At 42.3% G+C, this 20,950-nt stretch overlaps 1 protein-coding gene across 2 annotated transcripts in view; it reads left to right on the top strand.

Moving 5' to 3' along the window:
* Positions 1 to 20,950, top strand: part of GSG1L (GSG1 like) — a 57,060-nt gene that overhangs the window by 21,148 nt on the left and 14,962 nt on the right. Inside the window, exons 3-5 of one of the 2 annotated variants that reach the window (XM_086473061.1) lie at positions 11,259 to 11,411; positions 15,486 to 15,597; positions 20,296 to 20,463. In XM_086473061.1, the coding sequence (XP_086329187.1) occupies positions 11,259 to 11,411; positions 15,486 to 15,597; positions 20,296 to 20,463 (433 nt within the window). The remainder of the gene's footprint in view (positions 1 to 11,258; positions 11,412 to 15,485; positions 15,598 to 20,295; positions 20,464 to 20,950) is intronic. The other variant, XM_086473062.1, reaches the window with a different exon arrangement.

Raw genomic sequence — 20,950 nt, forward strand, 5'->3', positions numbered from 1 at the left:
ACAAATTCCTTACAGGTATGGTACAATCTGATTCAAGTCACTGTAATGCTCTGTAGGACCCCACTTGCTTCAGCTGTCATGTCTATGGAATAATACCTGCAAGGAACGGCAAAGCAGCAGGTCATCAGCAACTGCCTGTATCGCAGAGCTTTCTACTTATTTATAGGGAAATCGACATACAAAAAAAACCCAAGACTTTTTAGAGACCATGGAGGTTGAGGCAAAGCAAAACCTTGCAGAAGGAAAATGGTCATTGCTAGTGAGCATTTAACAGTCCAAAATGTTACAGGGGACTTTTTAAATTAGAGACTGTACTGGCAGAGGTAGGAGATGCCTTCTGCATGTCCTCTACACAGCTTATGATGTTGCATCCTGTAGAGACGAAGCAATAAAAATTCTGTATTGTCTAAAAAGTAGCTGGCAGAACTAAGATAGCACATGGCAAAGAGCAAATAGATGAACTCCCACCTAAACACAGCATGGAAAAAGAGAAAACTGAGCCAAATCTATACATACATCTAAGCCAGCTCTACAACAGCAATTAATGAGAAGAGAAACTAGATGCCTGATTTTAATGGATACTGACATAATAGGTGTACCAGAAATTTGATGGGAGAAAGATAATTAGTGAGACAATAATGTCTTGGTACTGATTATGCTGAAAGACAAAGCAGATGTAATGTACTAAAGCTGAATCAGAAAAACAAGGTAATGTCATTAATGAACAATACAATCTCTATGGATAGATTCCATGCTCAGATAAAAAATACAGAATTATATTAGTAATCACCCATTGGGACAGCTTACAGTAATGAGGTTAAACTTGATGTCAGGGAAGGTATAAGGACAGAAAACGAAACAGTAGGAGCAGACTTCAAAACCCCATGCATAGACTGAGAAAACACTATGCTCAGTATGATGCAGAGACTAAAATTTAGACAAATCTTATGAGCACAGAGAAATAAGGTGGAAAACTTTTAACTGTTGACTTATTCCTGAGTGGTGTGGGGAACTTGGTTCAAAATTAGTTTGTTAGTAAGAGATACCTTGTGCCCGTGACTAAAACAGAGAGATTTGACATCCTTGCAGAAGGAATACAAGTTTTAAAAAAAATAATTGTGAAGAAGGAAATGCAGGAAAACCAAGAGCTGATTAAAAGAAATAAAGAGGTTCAGCTGAAAGAACAAATGGAGCTTGAAAACTTTAAAGATACCAGATATACTACATGCATCTAAACTAGTCACAAATCTTGCTCAGTCACTGAGTGACTGAAAGAAAAAGGCAGATAATATTCAGTGTTGATAAACGCAAAGTGGTGAACATGAAGAGCAATCCTACCTTTACATATACAGTGATGGGTTCTGAATTAGCTTTTACCCCTCAGGATGGAGTTCTTGGAGCGATGACAGACACTTCTATGAAAACATTAATTCACTGCTCTGCAGAGATTAAGAAAAGATGAAAAGAATTATTAGGATCGTTGTAGGAAATAAAGAACAAAACAGAAAAGTCACCGTGACACCACATATATTCATGATGTACCCACTTGCAGCACTATGTGTGCACCTCTCATCCATCCCTTGCCAGCCCCAGCTCAAAAAGTTATGATTAAATCTAGAGATAGAGAGAAGAGTTTGACAGTGCTGGTCAAAGACAGGGAATACTTTTCTGTATGAGAAGGACAACAACAGAACAGATTTCAGGCTGGAAAAAGAGGCAAATGAAACTCGTAACGGCCAAGTTAAAAAACAAACCTCCTTTTTTGAATACTGGGTAGCTGTTCCTAAGAAGAAAAAAAAAAAAAAAGAGGATAGACTTTCTAAAAGGACCACTTAGAGACCTGCATCCAGTGAAAAGAAATGTAACTGGACATCCCAGAAGAAATGTGCACTTTCCAAAACAAGTCTTTACTGTCTCCTTGAATATTTCATATTCTGCTTGCGTTCTTCTTCATATATCTGTAATAGAGTATATACATACCTACACACACAAGTACCTGTGCACTTATATTAGGAGAGTTATGGTTAAGTATGCAGGAAAAAAATGCATTACTAACATTTTATCTGTATTTTCTTACACATCTGTTATGAATCATTGAAGTTATTTTTAAAAGCTAATTAGATACACAAAGATGAGACCATGCTTAATAGCAGAATTCAAGCTAAATTTATAGATCCTAAAAGGAAGCAACGGTCTTGCTTTTCACGCTAGTAATGCCAAAGATATGGAGAACACCTGTTCTTTGCTGTGGGCAATGCTAGCCGAAAGGTCTGAACATAATTCATTTCTCAGCCCAGTGCTGAGGGTGGAAGTACAGCGCAGGCCCTGCACTGTAGGTCTTGAAAGGGAAACATTTAACCCAAATATATTTATTGAGGCATATGGGATAGTCCCATTTTATTTTTCATAGTCTTTTCTGCTGTATTACTTTACTCGCTGTATTACTGCTACACCTAGGAAAAGGGAATATAGGCACAAAGATTTTCCACAGTCTGCTCAGTATCATACACAGGATTAAATTCAGAGCCAAGCTCAATGTCAGAACTGTAAAAAGTCATAGAAAACACATCATCACGTAGAACAGAATCATTTTATGATTCACAGCTCCACCTCGCCTTTCAAAGTAAAGAAACTAATGAAGAAACTAAAGCTAAACAAAATCCAAACAGCTGGTGTTTCTTCTCTTGTCTACGCAGCTTCAGGTATTTATCGTATGTTCTCTCATGTTTGCAAACTGCAGTCTCTCGTCTGGGTGCCGGCCCTTTATCTATCTTGGCTTGTCTTATTTGTTTTACAATAACAGGTAGGTTTAGTTATCTCTGATGGCTTTTAGGATCATGAAGCTTACTTTGTTTTGAAGGAACTCTCTCAGCTCTGTGGTCTACTTCTCCCAGTTTTTTTGCACTGCAGCACGAGAGGAGCAGGCAGATGGTCTGATATTATGAGACAGCATTAACCAACAGACGAGCTGACTGCTCAGAGCTGAGTCCCTACGCCAGCCACAACAGCATGCTCAATGTTTATTCCTTTCACCATTTTTTATTGATCACTCCAATATTTCTGGCTTGTAATTCCCAGTATTGGAGCAGCAGAGATGAACAAATGACTAAAACCAGCAGAATGCAACTGGAAGAGAAAGCGTGAGATTTACATGGCCCTTTCAAGCTTACTTTAATGCTTTTCCCAAACAAGATGCATAACGTTTCTCAATGTGGACAATTTGTATGGTTTTTTCCTCTCGTCTCTCTTGCGCTGAACATGAAGAGGAGAGATTAAAATGAGATCCAGGTATCAGTTCCTATACAGCAAGTAAGTCTGGAAAAGCAGAGTAATGACTGCCAGAGTCAAGAAACATAGGGACAGCAAATAGAGACCAGGCGAAACAAAGCAGACAGGACCAAAAATGCAGAGAAAATGCCATTCTATATAGGTAAACAGAACATCTTAAAAATCAGCAGTGCAAGAAAACCCAACACCCATGAGGCGTATGGAGTGCTTAGCCATAAAAACCAGCACCTACTACATGTTTTGCAGCTGCCAGTGTGCTCGCAGAATCATGCTGCTAGTGCTGGAATTGACCATTAAGGAAATAACTAGATTTTCTCTGATATGGCAGACCACCATGTGGGTACCACAGGCCACAGATAGTCAGCATCTTTCTGAGAATTAGATTTTGATAAGGAAGTGAAAGAGGCCCATTGGGGTCACCCTTTCCACAGCAACCACTGCTCCATTTCTCATTCTTTCCCAGGAAGGCAGGCAACGAGGGCCTGGCCCAAATTTTTCAGTTACTAAGAAATTCTTGATTCTTCACATGCTGTTTAGGTCTAACACAGTACCTTACAGAGAGGACTTTAGATAAACCAAGGAGGAGAACCTGTTCCCATCTAGTACACAGGTGCTCTTCCCCCCATCTCCAATGCAAGTGTTATGTTCATAAAGCAGGACACACAGACTGAGGCTGTCAAAGGCAAGCGAGCATAACTTTTTGTTGCTGGCTACACGAACAAGGGTAACAACTCCCCCATCTCCCTGGCTGCTGGGGCATGCATGGAGACCAAGGAGAATAGTGAAATACTTTTGCACAAAGAAGGAACAACACCTGCACCATGGCTTCCTCCGTGCAAGTTCACACCCCCCAAAACCAAGTTTTGCCCTCATACCTGGTTCTTTTCCTCCACAGTGGATGACATCTATCTAGTTGACTTGTCCCAGCCTCTTTGGTTTCCCTATCTTGTTCAGCAGTTCAGGGTTCTCAGGGACAACAACCGTGAACCACAGGCTAACAGGAGCACTTTCTCCAAGTAACAGCATTGGTGTCTGGGGCTAGCAGCAATGCCAATGAGGAGGTAAGAAGGATGCACACGCTCCAGGACAGCGTTGCTTGGACACTGATGCTTCTTCAGCTGCTCAATGATGCAGCACTTGGCTTCGAATGTAGCACTCTGCATTTCATCTCAGTCAGGTGCAATATTCTCAACAGTTATTTGGGTGCACACATTGCTCAGCTCCACTGTTTCTAGCATATAGAAGTTTTTTGTTATATGGTGAACTATGATGTAGAAAAAACCCCAAAGCCTCTGCTTGCTTGCATTAGAATTTCTTAGTCAGATCAAGGTTGAGTTGATAGGAGTGACTTGAGATGTCTTGTAGCTCAGACTCTGGCTATCAGGGTAGATGAGTTTCACTGAGCTATGAGGAACGTGGCAAAGTATAAAACTTTACAAGATCTCTTTGGCTGCCTGCACCATTGTCCAGTCCGATTACTTGCTCAGGGACAGCATGGCACAGTGCGACGGTTCAAATGAAGCTGCTTGGGTCAGATCTTTGAACTCAGCAGCCAGGAGTGCAGTTGTGCTATTAGGAGGGCTGGTAAGCAGCAACCACAGATCATGTTTGGCAGGGAGCAGAGACTGAGGCAGTAGGTGTTTCTAAGAAGGATGAAATCCCCCTGAGGCATTCTGAATATGAGGAGTTTACCCCAATTAGGAAGCTAATTTTCTGTCTGAAAGGACCCTCAGAAATCAGTACAGACTCCGGACCATTGCTTCCTGGGCATTGCTCAGGGAACACTGGGGCTTTCAGCAGGCAGCATCTCCTAGCTTGGCAGGTAATACATTCATTTATGGGGTTTTTTTATGCTGGCATAATTTCCAAGCCACTAGCTGAAATGCATGACTAACATTTTCATGCACACAATTCCTGCCCATGCTGCATATAACACAGTTAACATGACTCAGCAATCTCCTTCAGGAACAGCAATATGATTTTCCCAGCAGAGACCCCTTACGAGCAAACAGCTCATGTTTATGGATTAAAAATGCTTTGAACTCTTAACAGCAATTTCGCTGCTGGCCACCTCTTCAGTGGTGCCTTGAGAATGTGTACTAATATTGGATCTTTGACAGTCATTTTCATGACCTGACCAGCCTGGAGAAGCAGCCAGGATGGGATTTCAATGTCGTTATTTCATCTGGAGATAGGACCTCACAATCTGCCATCAGAAACCGTTAGCATAGTGAGCTGGCACCAAAAATCAACTGTTCCAATTTGCCGACAAGTAGGCATAAAATTCCATGGCTGCACATGAATGTAGGTGATAGAAGGTATGGATGTCTATTTAGACACTCTAGCACTGGTTTGTCAGGTGTATTAATCTCAAAAGCTCAACAGTAATTGAAGTTACAGAACTTTGTGGCTCTGGAAACTGCAGCAAATGTTTCTTTATCATCCTCCACATAATCCCATTCAAATGGTATTCAAGTTCTTGGTATTTCAGTCCAAAATGCTAATGATTCTGAGAATGGCTTTAATAATGCAACACAAGACAACCAAGAATCATCATGTTGTGGGGAAAGAGCCCAGAAGAGTATGTCAGTAGCTTCTTGACATTCTTGAGGTCAGTTTAACCAGAGCTCTCTCACAGAAAAGTTGGAGTCAGCGATTGTTGCTTTTTTTGTGACAGGAAATAGCAGTGGATTTGAACAAAGAATACTTGGTATTTTGATACGTATTTTCACTCAGGGTACTGTGAATGGTCCCTTAGTGTTTCTTAATCCAAAGGAAAAAGTCTGGATGCGTATCAACAGAATAACCTATATCAGCAACAGCAGTTACCCCAGTTTCACATTTATACTTCTTAACTTAGATACCAAGCCATCAAAATCAGCTCAAAGTTCCTGGAAGTCATTAACCACACTGTTCTTCAGATTCCTTAATTGGGAATTTGCTGAAATGTGGTACAATGCCTCAAATTCTTCTAAGCAGGATTTATATGACTTTTTTCAGAATTCCTATTTCAAAGGAAACTCAGCATTGGAGATTCCTGACTCAGAGTGCTCCTTGGTGAAAGGTAATAGCATGTTAATTTACAGTACCTTCCCTGGTGATCAACGGTGACTTGAAATAAATTCATGTTTTGTGAAGAACTTTTGAGCCCTGAGACTCATTTCAGACTGAGGTAAAGCTTTTTTACCTCACTGTCAGAAAAATATTCAGTTTGTTTCGTTCATTCAGAACTGTCTGCAACAACCTTTTGTTAACACGTCTCTGGCAGATGCTCTTAACGGGATCACCAGCTTTGCAGAAATGCACTTGTATCTACGAATCTTCTTTCAAAATGTTGATGCTGCCCTCCACTGTCTGACAGAAATGCAAGGGACTGATCATGATGTACTTGAGTTCCTAAAATTTCAGTGATCATGTGGGTAGCAGTTATCTTTTCAGTCAGAATGAAGAATATTCTCACTTCACTTGGGGTTGTTGGAAAATTAATTTTTTTGGCATGTAACAGTGCTGATGCAGTGGCTAAGTCCATGAGGAGGTGGCACCGATGAACTCCACAGAGAAGACAATCTCTTCGCACGTGTTGAGGAAATAACAATAGCTCAAAGACACAAAGTAGCTCAGTAAGGTCCCAGCTAGTTTACTGATCTTGCAAAATCTGAACCTCTGGACAATGACAGAAGCACAGATGAAAAACATGCTTTCAGCAGGGCTATGTTTTCATTTTAGGCAAAGCTGGTGATCATATACAGTGCAAGCTGTCTTGAGATCAGATGATGTGAAGGCAATATGATCACTTCTGAGGTAGGAGTCCTGTGATATAAGTTGACTTACGCAAAATTTTTCAGAGTCCCAGCTTTGCCATCTCAAGTTCCAGGGGAGCAGCTCAGCCCAGGTCCTGTACTTCCAGTGCTTTCACTTCGCAAGGAAGTTGTCCTGAAGATGGTGACCCCTTTGCCTCAAGAAACAGCTTCCCAGGCTGTGGTGGTCAGCTTCAGAACAATCCCATCTGTGACATACAGCATAATATCTATGGGGCAGAAGCAAAAATCCCAAGTGGCCCATAGTACACAAAAGTAACTATCATTGTCAGCAACGTTTGTTGAGGATGTGGTAGGCTGGTTGTTGTAGAAGCACCAGTCAAACATGGCAGGATAAAGTCTATTAGAATAGCAGATGTTGGTGGTACCAAGATTAGTGGGTCATCAAGATCCTACTGCCCACCTACCTGTAGCTTCTCAGACACCAGGCTGGAAGATAGAGGACAAGTAAATCGTGATTTGTAACAGAGACATGACAGATCATTGTCAGCTCCTAGCAGGAACAAACAGGAACATGCAAACCTAGCACATTTTTGCTAACCTACAAAAAGCCCAGAAGACATAAGGAGGACTCAAGTGCTGGCATCTTCTGTATTATTTCAGGGAATCATGAAAAGACCGATTGAATACATGCGTCTTGGTGCTTGCACGCTGGATGGACTCCTTGCATGTACTCATGCTTGTAAGATGGTGTGTATGGGAGCATAAGTGAAATCAGTTTTGATTCAGTTTTGTTTTAAAGTAAATGAGTCTCATTTCCTAGGAGATCTCACACTGCTACCACAATGTCACAGCATTATTTCCTACAGGTGTGTGCAGGGATGACCCACCATCCAACAAATGCTGCACACTGTGAGGAGGAGGCAGGTCAGAACCTGAAATCTTTTCATGTTAACAAGTAATGTCCTTAGCGTAACAGGCATATCCCAGCTGAGCTCTGTATGCAAACCTGTGGTACCTTTTCTGCACACGTAACAGTCAGTTTGATGAACCAGCAAGGAATGAAGACCAAAACAGGATGAAGACCAAAAAAATGAGAGAAAGCTGATGATTTGTAAGAGTACAGACACTCAGATAAAGGCCATCCAGGTCGGAGTCTCCAAATGAATCAAGTGCAGATTTTTCACAAAAGCTGAGTTAGGCCAGACAAATCCCTGGAGCAGAGGACACAGGCTGCTAGGAAGTAAGACAGAAAAGGTGACAGCAGAGAAGATAGGGAGAGAGAAAAATCCTCTGAGAGCTTCTGCCCTGTCACCTGGAATGACTGAGGTCTCCTCAAGAGAAGGGCTCTCTACTTTGCAGGAAGGAGGCTATAAGAAATTGGAAGTGGAAGTAAGTGATGCCAAGTGACTGCCACATGAATCTCATGTTGAGAGAAGAGCAGTGGGAGATCACTTCACCATCAGCACAGAACAGAAAGACACCGTCTCCTGAATTAATAACCTGAATCAACTGTTCTGCCTCCAGCAGACACAAGAAGATCCAGATGTAGCTTGCATTTTCTGGATTATTTCAGATGAAATTCAAAATCAAAGCAGCCAGGACAGGACATACTCAGAACTGCATAAACACTGCATATGTGATTTACCTTCCCCCACATTAAATGCATTTAAAAAAGGCACAGAGCAGATATTCAGTGTACACCATGAGAGTTAGACATAGAGCCTTTCCAGACAGGAAGAGGGCCCAAAAAATAAGAAAGAATTGCCCATGTCTTCCATGGGAATCTCACCCAGTCTGTGTGTCTCATTGGAAAAAGGTTTCACAGAACAGCAAAACTCATGTCTCACTGAGCTGTTCAGAGCTATAGTTCAGCTCTGTTTCTACTCCAGTTATCCCTACCTCAGCTGACTTCCTCCCTCCAGCTGCTCTCCCAGCTGTGCAATTAAAACAATCGGAGGATGATTTAGAGTCGAAAGAGCCTCTGGAGCCTTTAGTCCAAGCCCCTGCTGAAGGCACGTCCATTAGATCCAACTGCTCAGGGCCATGTGTAGTAGAGATTTGAATGTCTCCAAGGACAGAGATCCCACAGCCTCACTGGGCCCCTCTTCCAGAATTTGACCACCTTTTTGCTTAGCTCAACTCCTTTGTCCAGGTCATGGGTAAAGACATTCAAGAGAACTAACCCTAAAATTGAGCCCTGAGGAAGTTCACTACTGACTGGCCCCCAGACTGATTTTACCCCATTGACTCAACTCTGAGCCTGACCCTTCAGCCAGCTGATCACCCAAGGAAGCAGAAGACAGAGCCACACCACAGCCTTGAGCTGCAGTCACTACCACAGCACTGCCCTTGTGTGTAGGTACCAGCAGTGAGTATCCTCAAGTGTTGAAACAGGGCAATAAACATCAGGGTAGATATATTGTATATTACTCTTTCAGGTTTGAGCTGAAACATTTCTGTGTTAGAACTCATTAATTTGGGCTCTCTGCTGCCTCTGTTTATAGTTCAGGTTTACAAAATCCTGGGGCATTCTTTCCAAGTCAAACCATTTCATCATTCTCTTGTCACAGAAACTTCCATTTGTGAGAAAGTGAGGCAAAATCCCTTTGCAATCCTGCTGTATCTCAGAACACCACCCTTGCTGTCTCTCACTTATATTTCTTTTTGGAAGAGTGCACCGGTTGCCCTGATACCAAATTGACTAATAGGAGTGAGATAAACAGCTGTCTGCTGTTGATAGATGTAACATTACAATACAGTCACTGTGAGAAATTAAAAGGTTTATTTCTTACTATCTCTGTAGTATTGTTTAAGAACTCAAAAGGTCAGATATGGTGGCGACAATGAATAGCGCATATTAATTAGATGCAATTATAAAGACAAGTTCCCAGACAAAATGTGAGCTGGGATCAACCTGGTCACTAAGAGGACACTCAAGTATTTGATAGAAGTGAGACAGCATATGTGGTTTGATAAGCCCAACTATAGGCATTATCATACATATGTTCTCACAGTGAGGGGAGAATGTATTAATATAAGTGAAGCCTGTAGCTGTCTCTATGGTTACGGCTAACATTTTCTAATATAAGCCATTGTCTTCAGATGCTTAACTTTCCATGTTTCATCTGCTTAGGCTGAAATTTTCCATCACTGCTCATTGTTTCCAGGTGAATTCTCTAGCAATCAGGTTAGCAAATGTACTGAAGAATTCTAGCAGATTCTCATGCTGAAACAGTGATTGGAAATTTGGCAGGGATAGTATTATCATCTGTTACCATCCTCTCAACTTTACCCCATGGCTTGGTGACTTTAAAAGACTCAGTAAATCCTGCTAGAGGTCTTGTGCTGAAATTTGAAATGTGACATCTACAGTAGATGAATCTGTCTCAGCCGGCTGCTACCAAACACTGCCAGACCCACTTACCTGTACTCAAGCCCAAAGTCCTGCAGAAAGTGTGGTTCAAACAGGGCACATCAGCTCTGCCCTTCCTCTGAGCAATCGTATCTAGGGGTTGAGAAAACAGAAGGCAGTCCAAATTTTATATCTGCAGCTCTTCCACTGACTGTTATAAATAACCAGCTCCACCCTACTGGTGCTCTGGCAGCTTTTGTATTAGTTCCAAAGGCAGAGACCTGTGCAGTGGATCCAGACACATCCAGATAACAGTCATTCTGCAGGACACCAGTTTCTGTGAAAGAGTTTCTAATAACAGGTCCCAATGCTGTGCTGTGATAAGCATTTTAAAACCAGGACCAAAAACATTTTCTTTGAGCAGTCTTGTGAAATCCAAGCCTGTTCATCTCCCATTAGCCCATACAGTGCGTGGTATTACGTACCATCACCACCAACTATGCCAAATTCTGCTCATGTAAACCATGACACAGGGAGAGGAAATAGATTGTCCCCTATGCGTTGGGTCAGAGGAGCCAAGAGGTTCTAGATATACCCAAAGAGGCCCTTTAGCCAAGCTGGGGTCTTACACAACAGCTTGTTCTTTCTGCAGTATCTTTACTACCCTGCTGCTCATCACATCTCCATTCACCACTTTTTCTATTTTTTTCAGAGTTTGGGAGGTGGTTTGCTAAATTTAAACTTCATGAATACACAATTACTCCTAGATATTCCTGATTTCCTAATTTTTTACAGACTTTAACCTCTTGAAAGTATTTACCAAATAAGTGACTGGTTGCTGTTCTTGTGCGTTGCAGGTGTCCTGTGGTTATCGGTAGTATCCGAGGTGTTATACATCATGCTGTTAGTCGTCGGATTCAGCCTTATGTGCCTAGAGCTCTTTCATTCAAGCAGTGTGATAGATGGGCTCAAGTTAAATGCCTTTGCTGCTGTCTTCACTGTGCTTTCAGGTATGAACCTTCCATTTCCCTTTTGCCTGAGGAGCCACAGCAAAACAAAGTTCTAAAACTTTGAAAGAATAAAATCCGGGGGCTACAAGACTCTTCTTTCACTACAATACTCATTTTTCACTACAATTTTTTGTTCCTTTGGAACAAGAACTGCATGGTAAATTTTCTTCTTGCCAGGTAGAAGTCAAAACACACATTCCTGATTTCACACCAACAACGCAGTAATTAGCCTTCCCCCAACCCACACAGCCATAGCCATAGCCTGAGCCTCCATTTTCGGCATCATCACACTGAATATCCAACAGAAAATGAAAAACACATAGCTTTGAAAAGTCTTTTTCCCATGTTAATCCTAAAAGTTAGCGAAGGCTCGATGCTTCAAACAAAAGAAAGAAGCCCATCATGTTCATTAGTAAAATTGAGAATGAAAAGGCTTCTAGTAATCGCACTTAGGAGTGACCCCAAGGGTAACCTGGGGACATGTACATCTCTCAGAACAACTATTTCAGGCTATTTTCATGCTCAGTCTGCACTTGGAGCCCTTCAGCATATGAACTTGAGGAATTCACTTCTCTAAAAGAAGTTATCAAATCTAACCATGTAATTAAGTGCCCCTTCACTTCTGTGCCAGCTAAAAACTCCACTTCCTAGGATTAATACAAGCAACCAGCCACAGCTGGCGTTTGTGAGCACTCCTGCATGGACCTCTCCAGCAGAAAGAGCTTCTGCAATAAAAGCAGACTTTTTTCTGCTGTATCTCAATCTGAAAGATTGTAACAGGCAGCATACATTCTGTGAAGGAGTTTGTATCTTCAGGGATAGCTTCAAATTGTGAAATACAGTTAGTGGTACAAAATTTAGATCGGCAGTAGAGCTGAGAGGACAAAAAAAAAATCTGGTAAAAACTGCTAAAGCATTTTTTTTTCAGCTTTGGATGTAATTTGGATTTTAAAAAGTGTCAGTTCAATTTTCAGACTCGAACCATGTGGAATTCTTCAGCATTCAAACAATTATTTCCATGCTGTTTCGCTTTCTTTTCACCATTAACTGCAGTTTTAAAGTTTTGTAAGAATTACGGAGTTTTCTTTCCTACACATCTTTCTATTTTCATTTTGTCCTTCCCTCTTTATAAATACATTGTCGTGATGTTCCAAATATAAACTTTAAAATTTTACAGGGGAAAAGGATAGAAAAATAGGAAGGAAAAAAACCAACACAACCCCAAAACACTGCTAGCCGTTCTTTTCAATGACAGAGCTATCAGAGGAAGGGAAGAAAAAGTGTATTTGTTTAAGCTTGGCATATTTATAATGACACAGCTTAATAGAAATTAAGTTATAAAGAGGACTTTGCCTTGGAGCAACACACCTCTCATTAAATTCATGCTAGTGCTCCTTCCTAAAAGTGCAATGGAATCTTCATGTTTTCATCGCTCAACATGTAAACATTAGGAAAAATTACCCTAACAGTGTGGCCACTTATTGCTGTTTCTTAACCTCTTATGCGTCATTAAAAACACCCTCAAATATCATGATTTTGGTATCACTCTTAACCTTGTACCAATTAAAAAAACTTACATACATCTCATATAATATTTATAATAAGGCATTTTAATTAACATGGTAAATAATAGTTTTAGTAAAGGTATCTGAAAATGCTTTGAAATATATTGTCTCTTCCAAATTTAGTTCCTTAAGCTCTCCTATTACTGATACCTAGAAACAGCCCTTGTCCTGCAAGGCTAATTATCTCAAGCCAACTGTAAGTGGTCAGTGTTTCTGCACTCCCATCCACTCCATTCCCTCCAGTCCACCATACTATCAGGATTTTCCTTCTGTGAGCATCTGTTGCCCTGGACCCCAGGTGGGTGGGCATACAGGCATTTTGTCCTCTTTGTCCAGCCTTAAGCAGCCAGGTGGAAGAAAAGGTGATCTTACAAATACAGCATTTGATGATTTATGTTACAGGCAGTTCACTGTATCCAAAAAGTGACCGCTAAATGTACCACAAAAAGTACCATAGGATATCCCCATGGAGAATTGGGCAAGGCAAGATAGACCAAATCGATGGGTGGCATCAGGAACAAACCAAACCAAAAGTGTGTGAAGCAGCACAATGAAAGACAGACCTATATTGTTTTGCTGTAGCTTCTACATAGCATCATGCCACTGACAGGTTGACCTCCTACTCACCTGTATCAGCAGACTGCCATCCTGGCCTCCCACACAGCAAAAGGCCTGAACATTGCTGAAGCCCCATTAAGGTTTTGCATGACAGAACAGAGCAGATCAGCCTTGCTGAAGCTAGTCCTGGCCGTGTCAAACCTCCTGATGGCTCCAAGTGACTATGACATGTCTCAGGGTAGTCTGTAATATTTTATTAAAGTTGAAAAATTACTGACAGGAGGTGCAGGAACAGCGAACCCCAGACTTTAAGATCAACGACATAACTGTCAGCTGCCCACTGATGTAAAAAGTACAGCAAGCTCCCAGTGAATTCTGGAAATTAAATATAGCCAGAAACAAGCAAGGTGTCTATCAGTTCGCTGTGCTCCCATTAGGCCACCCACCCTGCCAAAATATCATTTCTTCCGATGTGAACTGCACTTTCCAGCTCCTAACTGCAGTGTTGCTGACATGGAGCAGCTGAGTAAATCACTACAGCCTCCTATAATAAAACCTCTTCTTTCAGCCTTTGCAGTTGTTTGTATCAAATATGACATTTGTCTTGCTGAAGCTCCTGCTTAACATACCCCCAACATAAAAATGACATTCCCCAACTTCCCTCCCCCAGAATTGCCCTGAATCATCCACGTCTGGTGAGACTAATGAAATGCTTTAGACTCTGAAAGTAAGCAAGAAAGAGCAGCCAAAATTTGGGTCTGGAGGTGGAAAAATCAGGATTTTCCTCACAGAGAAAGTACAACTGTGGGAAAAAAAGTAGATGGTCAGAGATAACAGTAAGTGACAGCTTTGGTTAAGGTGTAACGTACAGGACCTCATTGTACCCTGCTGTGGGGCAGAACATCGGTGTTTCTAAGCGCCTTGAACTGTTGCTGCAGCAAAAGGGGCTTTTTGACACCTGTAGGTCCAAGCTCTCTTTGGGATGTGATGATCCTGCCCCACTCTTTAGCTAACTGCCTGAACCCATGTTTTTCTTCAGCTCAGCTGGGAGCATCGTTCTGCACTGCCTAGGTACTAAAGCAGACACATCCCAAATTGTTGTAGGTAGAAAATTCTCCAAGTGTCAGAGCTGCTCCTGGCCACCACTTCTTGAAAAGTAGGGTTTGATTTTCCTCAGAGAGGTGTCTAAGTGTGAAGTTCAGGCAGGTTTTTCTGCTTAAGCTGAACCACCATGCTGGGCAGTGGCAACCAAGTGGCAAACTCAGACTATCCTTTGATTTAACTGCAACACTGTTCTTTAACATCACCATGAACAGAGTGCCTAATACATTGTCTAATCTTCACCCAGTTGGAGTTACCTGAGCAAAATATAATGGTGCCACAAAAGCAAGCATCATCAACATTGTACTATCAGAAGTATTCCTGTGATGTCCCCTCACCACACATCGTCAGGAATACTGAGTTCACTTAACTTCCTTGTGTAACCCCCAACTGTTTTATAAGTGTTCAAATTTATAAATCGTAGCAACTGTTCAGATAAAATATTGTTGTTTGGCATTAACACATTCAATCTTGCATTGCCTACAGAAGCCTCTCTCCTTATTCTCTTACCTGAGGCCTGTCTGCAATGGGCTAAGTGAGATAACTTGTGGGTGGCATACCCCTGTTTTGCAGCAGCAAGGTTGGTGGTGATGCTAATTGTGCAACATTTTCTTCAACAATTTTCTTTCTTTAACTCTTCTCTTAATTGAGAATTCAGTATGATGTAAAATAATGAGCTCTCAGTCACACCCTTCCTCTGCCCATGCAGCTCCCTCCTCCACAGTAGAATAGGAGGCATAAAAGTACAACAAAGACTTTTTGAGCTTTCAAAGCACTTCCAGCAGTAGCTATCTCAAGAATTACAAAAAACATTAGCACAAAAATTCCTATTATAATCCCTGCTTCTCAGGTCTCTTGGGGATGGTGGCACACATGATGTATACTCAAGTTTTCCAAGTGACAGTCAGCCTTGGGCCAGAGGACTGGCGACCACATTCATGGGACTATGGATGGTCCTTCTGGTAAGTGTCACCACCAGTTAATATCTTTTCGTTTTTGAGTTGTTCCATCAGTCTGTTGGGAGATTGTACATGTCATCTCAAATTTCCAGGAACAGGCATGTGAATTTACAGCTGCCAAAATGCTAGGAACAAAAAAAAAAAAAAAACAACCCACACCATGGCTGTACAATTGTTGAGGTGTAGGGGAGAGTTATCAGTGACTGTGCAGCAGCAGCTGTGCATATCAGCAGGTACATAGCATTTGTAAATAAACAGCATCCACAATTACCAACACAGATTGAGCACTCTCATTAAAGTTCAATTTAGGTACATAATTGCCATGGCATTTCAGAGACTTTCAGCTTTTTTTTTTCCCCCTCTCTCTTTTTTAGTTTTTAATTAATGTCTCAGTTGAACCTTACAGTGCAGCTTTTAACACAACCACAGAGGAAGGTGTAGTGCTCCTGGCACCATGATATTTCCCTGAGGATCATGGAGAGAAGGCTTGGTAAAATGGACGTGACATTTTGGAGACTGACTTTTAATTTTTTTTTTTTTTTTAACTTTTCCATTTATCTTCTTAAAAAAAAAAAAAAAAATCACATAAAAATAATTTGGCCGAGATAAGTCAATTGTGTTATATTGCTCGCAAGTTTATGAGCAGCTTAACAATAGAAGACTGTGGAGAATAGAAATACCTGCAAACAACATTCACATCCCTCTAGAGGCATCAGCCTCTTTGGAAGGCTATGGAAGATACTTTCTTTTTTTCATTTCTAAATGTAGCATATTATTTTCATTCCATCTCAAAGCAGAGACAACAACCTTTGCTAACACCAATAAACAAACACAGGTATTTCTTATGCACAGCACTGCAGGGAATTATTAGCCTTTCCTTCTCCCCTCACTATACTGTGTTTCATGGGAGGAGTTACTAACATTTTAGCAACATGTTACAAAATATAAAATGCATTATATTTAAAATACAGCTTATTTTGTGTATCAATAATGAATATTTATTGCTATGATGAGGAACTTATTATAAATACATTAATGCAGTATATTTATATTTATATAAATATTTATAACCATTCTGTCATAACAATTGTATAATTATTAATATATTTGAATAATAAGGCATATCCTCTATTAATTTGTCTTCAGTAATCTATTTTATAATTCACTGCAATACTCAAAATTCAGAATGTTGTTCAATGTGTAGCATGATAAACCACTCATTAGATTATTCTCCTTCATCTTGTGCAAGACAAGAAACCCCATGTGTCAGAACAGGCATCAGAGGCTGGTGGGTCCCACAGGGCATTATGAGCCCTCCCTGAGCCCACTGATCCCACCCATGCTCCGAGTGAGCTGTTTGGAGCCCAGCATCCCACCCTGCGACAGCGGCTCCCAGCGCTATCTGTCCCAACCCGCAGCTCTCCCCGGGCAGCCAGAGGCAGGGCACAGCAGGCTTTGGTTTAAAGACCAGGACTGACCCCAGGTTAGACCTCACTGTGGAGAACATGATCCAAATATGAGCGAGCCACCTCAGCTCTTCCTGTATTCCCAAAGTGGGACCTCAGCTTCACCCGCACGGTGACTGTTGGTTCACCCTCGTTAAAGCCGAGCTCCGCTCAAGCTGTTGCTGTCCCAAATTTGCTAATCTCTGTCCCTCCCCTGATACCATCCAAGGCAACATCCTTGCCTGTGCAGGACACTGGGCAAGGTGCAAGCATCAGCTCAGTCACAACATCTCTGGGACAGAAATGAAAAGCAGCAGCATCTTTAGCCTGCAGTGGTGCTCAGCAGCCTGAGGAAGGCCATGGGGTTCCTCATGCCATGCCAGTGACTGGTAGCAGACCTAGCAAAGGACGGTCTGAAAGTCAAACACAGCAAAAACAAGGTTTCCTCCCTCCAGCTAACACTGAACCACTGCTGCTGTATGGACCAGAGCGCTACAGCCTCCCCTGGCATTGCCCAGATTTGAACACCTTCTTTAAGAAGGGTTAAAAACAAATGCCCACCCAGCCTGGTGGAGTTTGGAAACTTTGCGCACATAGGAATTTCTTTCTGCTCCATCTGGGTTCAGGTGATGGCCTGAAGCACGAGCTTCAAATACCCCTGAACCAGTAGTGCTAACATCAGCATTACTTACAGCCTTCTGTAAAAAGCACCAGGGCAGCATCATACAAGACAACTTGTCAAAGCACAGAGACTTGTACCACCACTGAAAAGGGCTGTGGAGAGGCTGTTCTGGCCCCCAAGAGCCAAAGGGCGTGAGTGGAGACCTAGACCACTGTTCACTTCCCAAGTGCCAATGGGAAAGCTATTTTTTCCTGTGACTCATTTTAAAGGCAATGATGAAAATACCTCTCCTCAAAATGAGGAAGGGCTGCTTGTGATCTGCTCAGATGTCCCAGGGATGAAAACACACCACTTGATCCCTGTTACCTTACCCCGTTCCCAAGCCATTGGCAAAGCCTGGAGGTTGGTCTGTGCTCTGGCACAAGCCAGGAGTGAGCCAGAGGATTCTCCAGGCAGGGGGTTTCAGTGGCTCTGAAGGTCAGTCAATGTTCAAGCTCAGCCCCTCTAGAAACAAAACAAATCCAAAAGCCTGAGCTGTTTGAGCCCTGAGCTCAGCTACTAGAGGCACTACAGCTGCAGTCCCAACACATCTGGGGCACAGCTGGCACAAAGGGGCATTGCTTTTAAAGAGACCTGCACCTAAAGTAGGGTGTAACTCTTACAGGTAGGAAAACCACTCTTTACACTTAAAAATAAATAACATTTAACCAAGCTCCATAAAAAGTAAAACATATAAATCATAATTGTCTCATTCTGATTTACCAAATGCCAGACCTGAGGTCACATTGAGAGTCTTCATTCTGTATTTCCTTCTCTAAACCTTTCAGCATTTCTGAGTTAATGATTAAAAATTACCAGAAACTTTCAAGAAAAATTTTTCTCCATGTATCATTCACCAGGCACAGTGAAGCATGGCGTTTCAGCTGGCTTCTTCCTTGATATTTTTTAGGACCCCAGCTGGAAATATTTGGAGCTTTTCCACACACAAGGAAGACACATGCCAGGCTTCACTGTGCCTGGACACTCACACATAGCACAAGTTTCCTTTCCACTTCTCCGCCCAACCATGGGAAACCTAAGGGAACTTCATCACCCCAGGGTTCTCCACACTTCCTTCTCATTCAGTTGCATCTGGCATACAGGTTCAAAAATGACTAGGAGAGGGCTGCCTCCACACACTTCATTGCCATGGGAGTCCCTAAAGGACTTGCTATGCACTGAATTTTGAAATCATTGAAATGAGCCATTTCTGTATACTTGAACCATTTTTTTTTACCCCAGATTTTTCAGTTCATGAATACATGTTCTTTTTCAAGTTTTGCCTAATTTGAAATGAGAAACTGTTTCCTTGCCTGCAGATCCTTTGCAGAATGGGAAAACAGCTCATGCTGAGGGCTCTGTTGATAATGTGTACTTATAAGATAATGCTGCTGTGGCTGTATTCTTTCTGTTCTGCATAATTTATATCAATGTTCAATTTGGTTATAGAAAAGGTGAAAGCAAGGAGCAGGTAAAGCGTGTAGCTGACACAGATGATTAAGTTAATCCAAGCTAGTTAGGAAGCCACTGTGAACTGTGTGTAGCTGGAGCTGATGGGTTGAATGTGAAGTCAAGGAAAACCTGAAAGCAGATAAGCTCTGCAGACAAAAGGAAGAATTCAGTGCCTTTTTTCATAACCCCATTTCATCTCAAAAAGCATCTAAACTCCTTGGGACCATGAGTCCCCCACCAGCCACATCTGAACTGGAGTTCAGTGAGGTAAAGGCTGGAGGAGAGATGTTCAGGGAGGGCAGAAGGCACCCGGGGGAAACCCAGTCCATGAGCAGGGAGCAGAGCAGCTCCCAGATGAACTCTCCCTTGCCGGGAGACCCAGGACAACACTTGCTGGTGTTCCAGCCTGGCATTGGGGTAGTCCTTTCTTCTACTTTCCTTCTCCCTCTGTCTCCCTGTGCTCCTGGTTGGTACTTGCAGGTGTCCTGCCACTAGCTGACCAAGACTGGCCAGCACTGCCTGCTCACTTAGGGCGCTGCCCTCAGATTGGATCTCTCCACAAAATGGAAGTGCTGTCTTCTGTTCTGGTCAGGCTTTCCAAGACCAGATATAAGCTAGGAATGCTAGAAATGGCCATGAACCAGGAAAGAAGGAAATACAGTAGTCTGATGAAGGCATAAAAACCAGAACAGAAACCATTCCTGCACTAGCATTGTGCAGAGTCAGTCTCCCACAGATGCTGGAGAACTTCGGCCAGTCCAAAAAGACATACTCTCTGGGGCACTAGTCCTTCCAGGAGTTCATTACTGCTCTATAGATTTTAGCACTTGTCTGCAAGGCTCAAACATTCCAAAGGAAAACCAAGAGGCATTCAACTCCTCTGTCAGTGCACCTAGTGTTCACGTTAGCACTGCCACATGGCTCTCCAGGGGATGAAAGTTGTGCCCAGCCCCTAGCCCAGCATCCCACCTGCATGCCTGAGCACGTGCCACAGGTCATTTGAGGTAAGATGAGGAGAACGGGTTTGTCACTGCTGACTTACCTGCCTAGTCGCATCCTGTGTATGTGTGTCTCTTGGCGTCAGAAATATAACATGAGCTGCTGTCTTAACCCAGCTCTGTCTGCTGGTTTCTCTCTCCACAGTCTGGCATGGGGCTCTTTCACCTGCTGCATGGCGGCCTCCGTTACTACCTTGAACTCTTACACTAAGACTGTCATTGAGTTCAGACACAAGCGCAAAATCTTTGAGCAGGGCTTTCGAGAAGAGCAGAACTTCCTAGACCAGGAAGCCATCAAGTACTTCAGAGAAAGGTCAGTGCAGTCAGTCGCTCGATCAGTGGAGGTTTTCATGGACTCTGCTAGTCTCAGAAAATCCAGGCTTTCACCCATTTCAGCACGTGTGGGTGAAGTCTCCAACATACTTGGAGAAGAAACGTGTTGAAGGAACACAAAACATCCTCCTTGATTTGTTTTTTCCTTAAATTTTGTGTTGTTCCAGTGCCTGCCTTTTCTTACACACTCATTAAAACACAAGACTGACAAGTCCTTACACAGTATACATCTGATTCGTAGGAATTCATAAGAAGCTATGCTGCCAATGCAAGATGATTTCCCCTCTCTGGAAAGGTAAAATTGTGGGGATACAAGCGTTACAGCCATCCTTTCACAGCATGTATAATAGGCACCTCCAAATAATCCTAATGGCTGCTGAGACATTTTCCAGCCACCACTAGGCCACTTTGGGGTTGCCATCTTCCATAGTCACAAGCTTACAACCCATCCTAGGCTCCTCCACACA

Source organism: Leptosomus discolor, chromosome 14, assembly GCF_034619465.1.
Source record: "Leptosomus discolor isolate bLepDis1 chromosome 14, bLepDis1.hap2, whole genome shotgun sequence".
Taxonomy (NCBI): domain Eukaryota; kingdom Metazoa; phylum Chordata; class Aves; order Leptosomiformes; family Leptosomidae; genus Leptosomus; species Leptosomus discolor.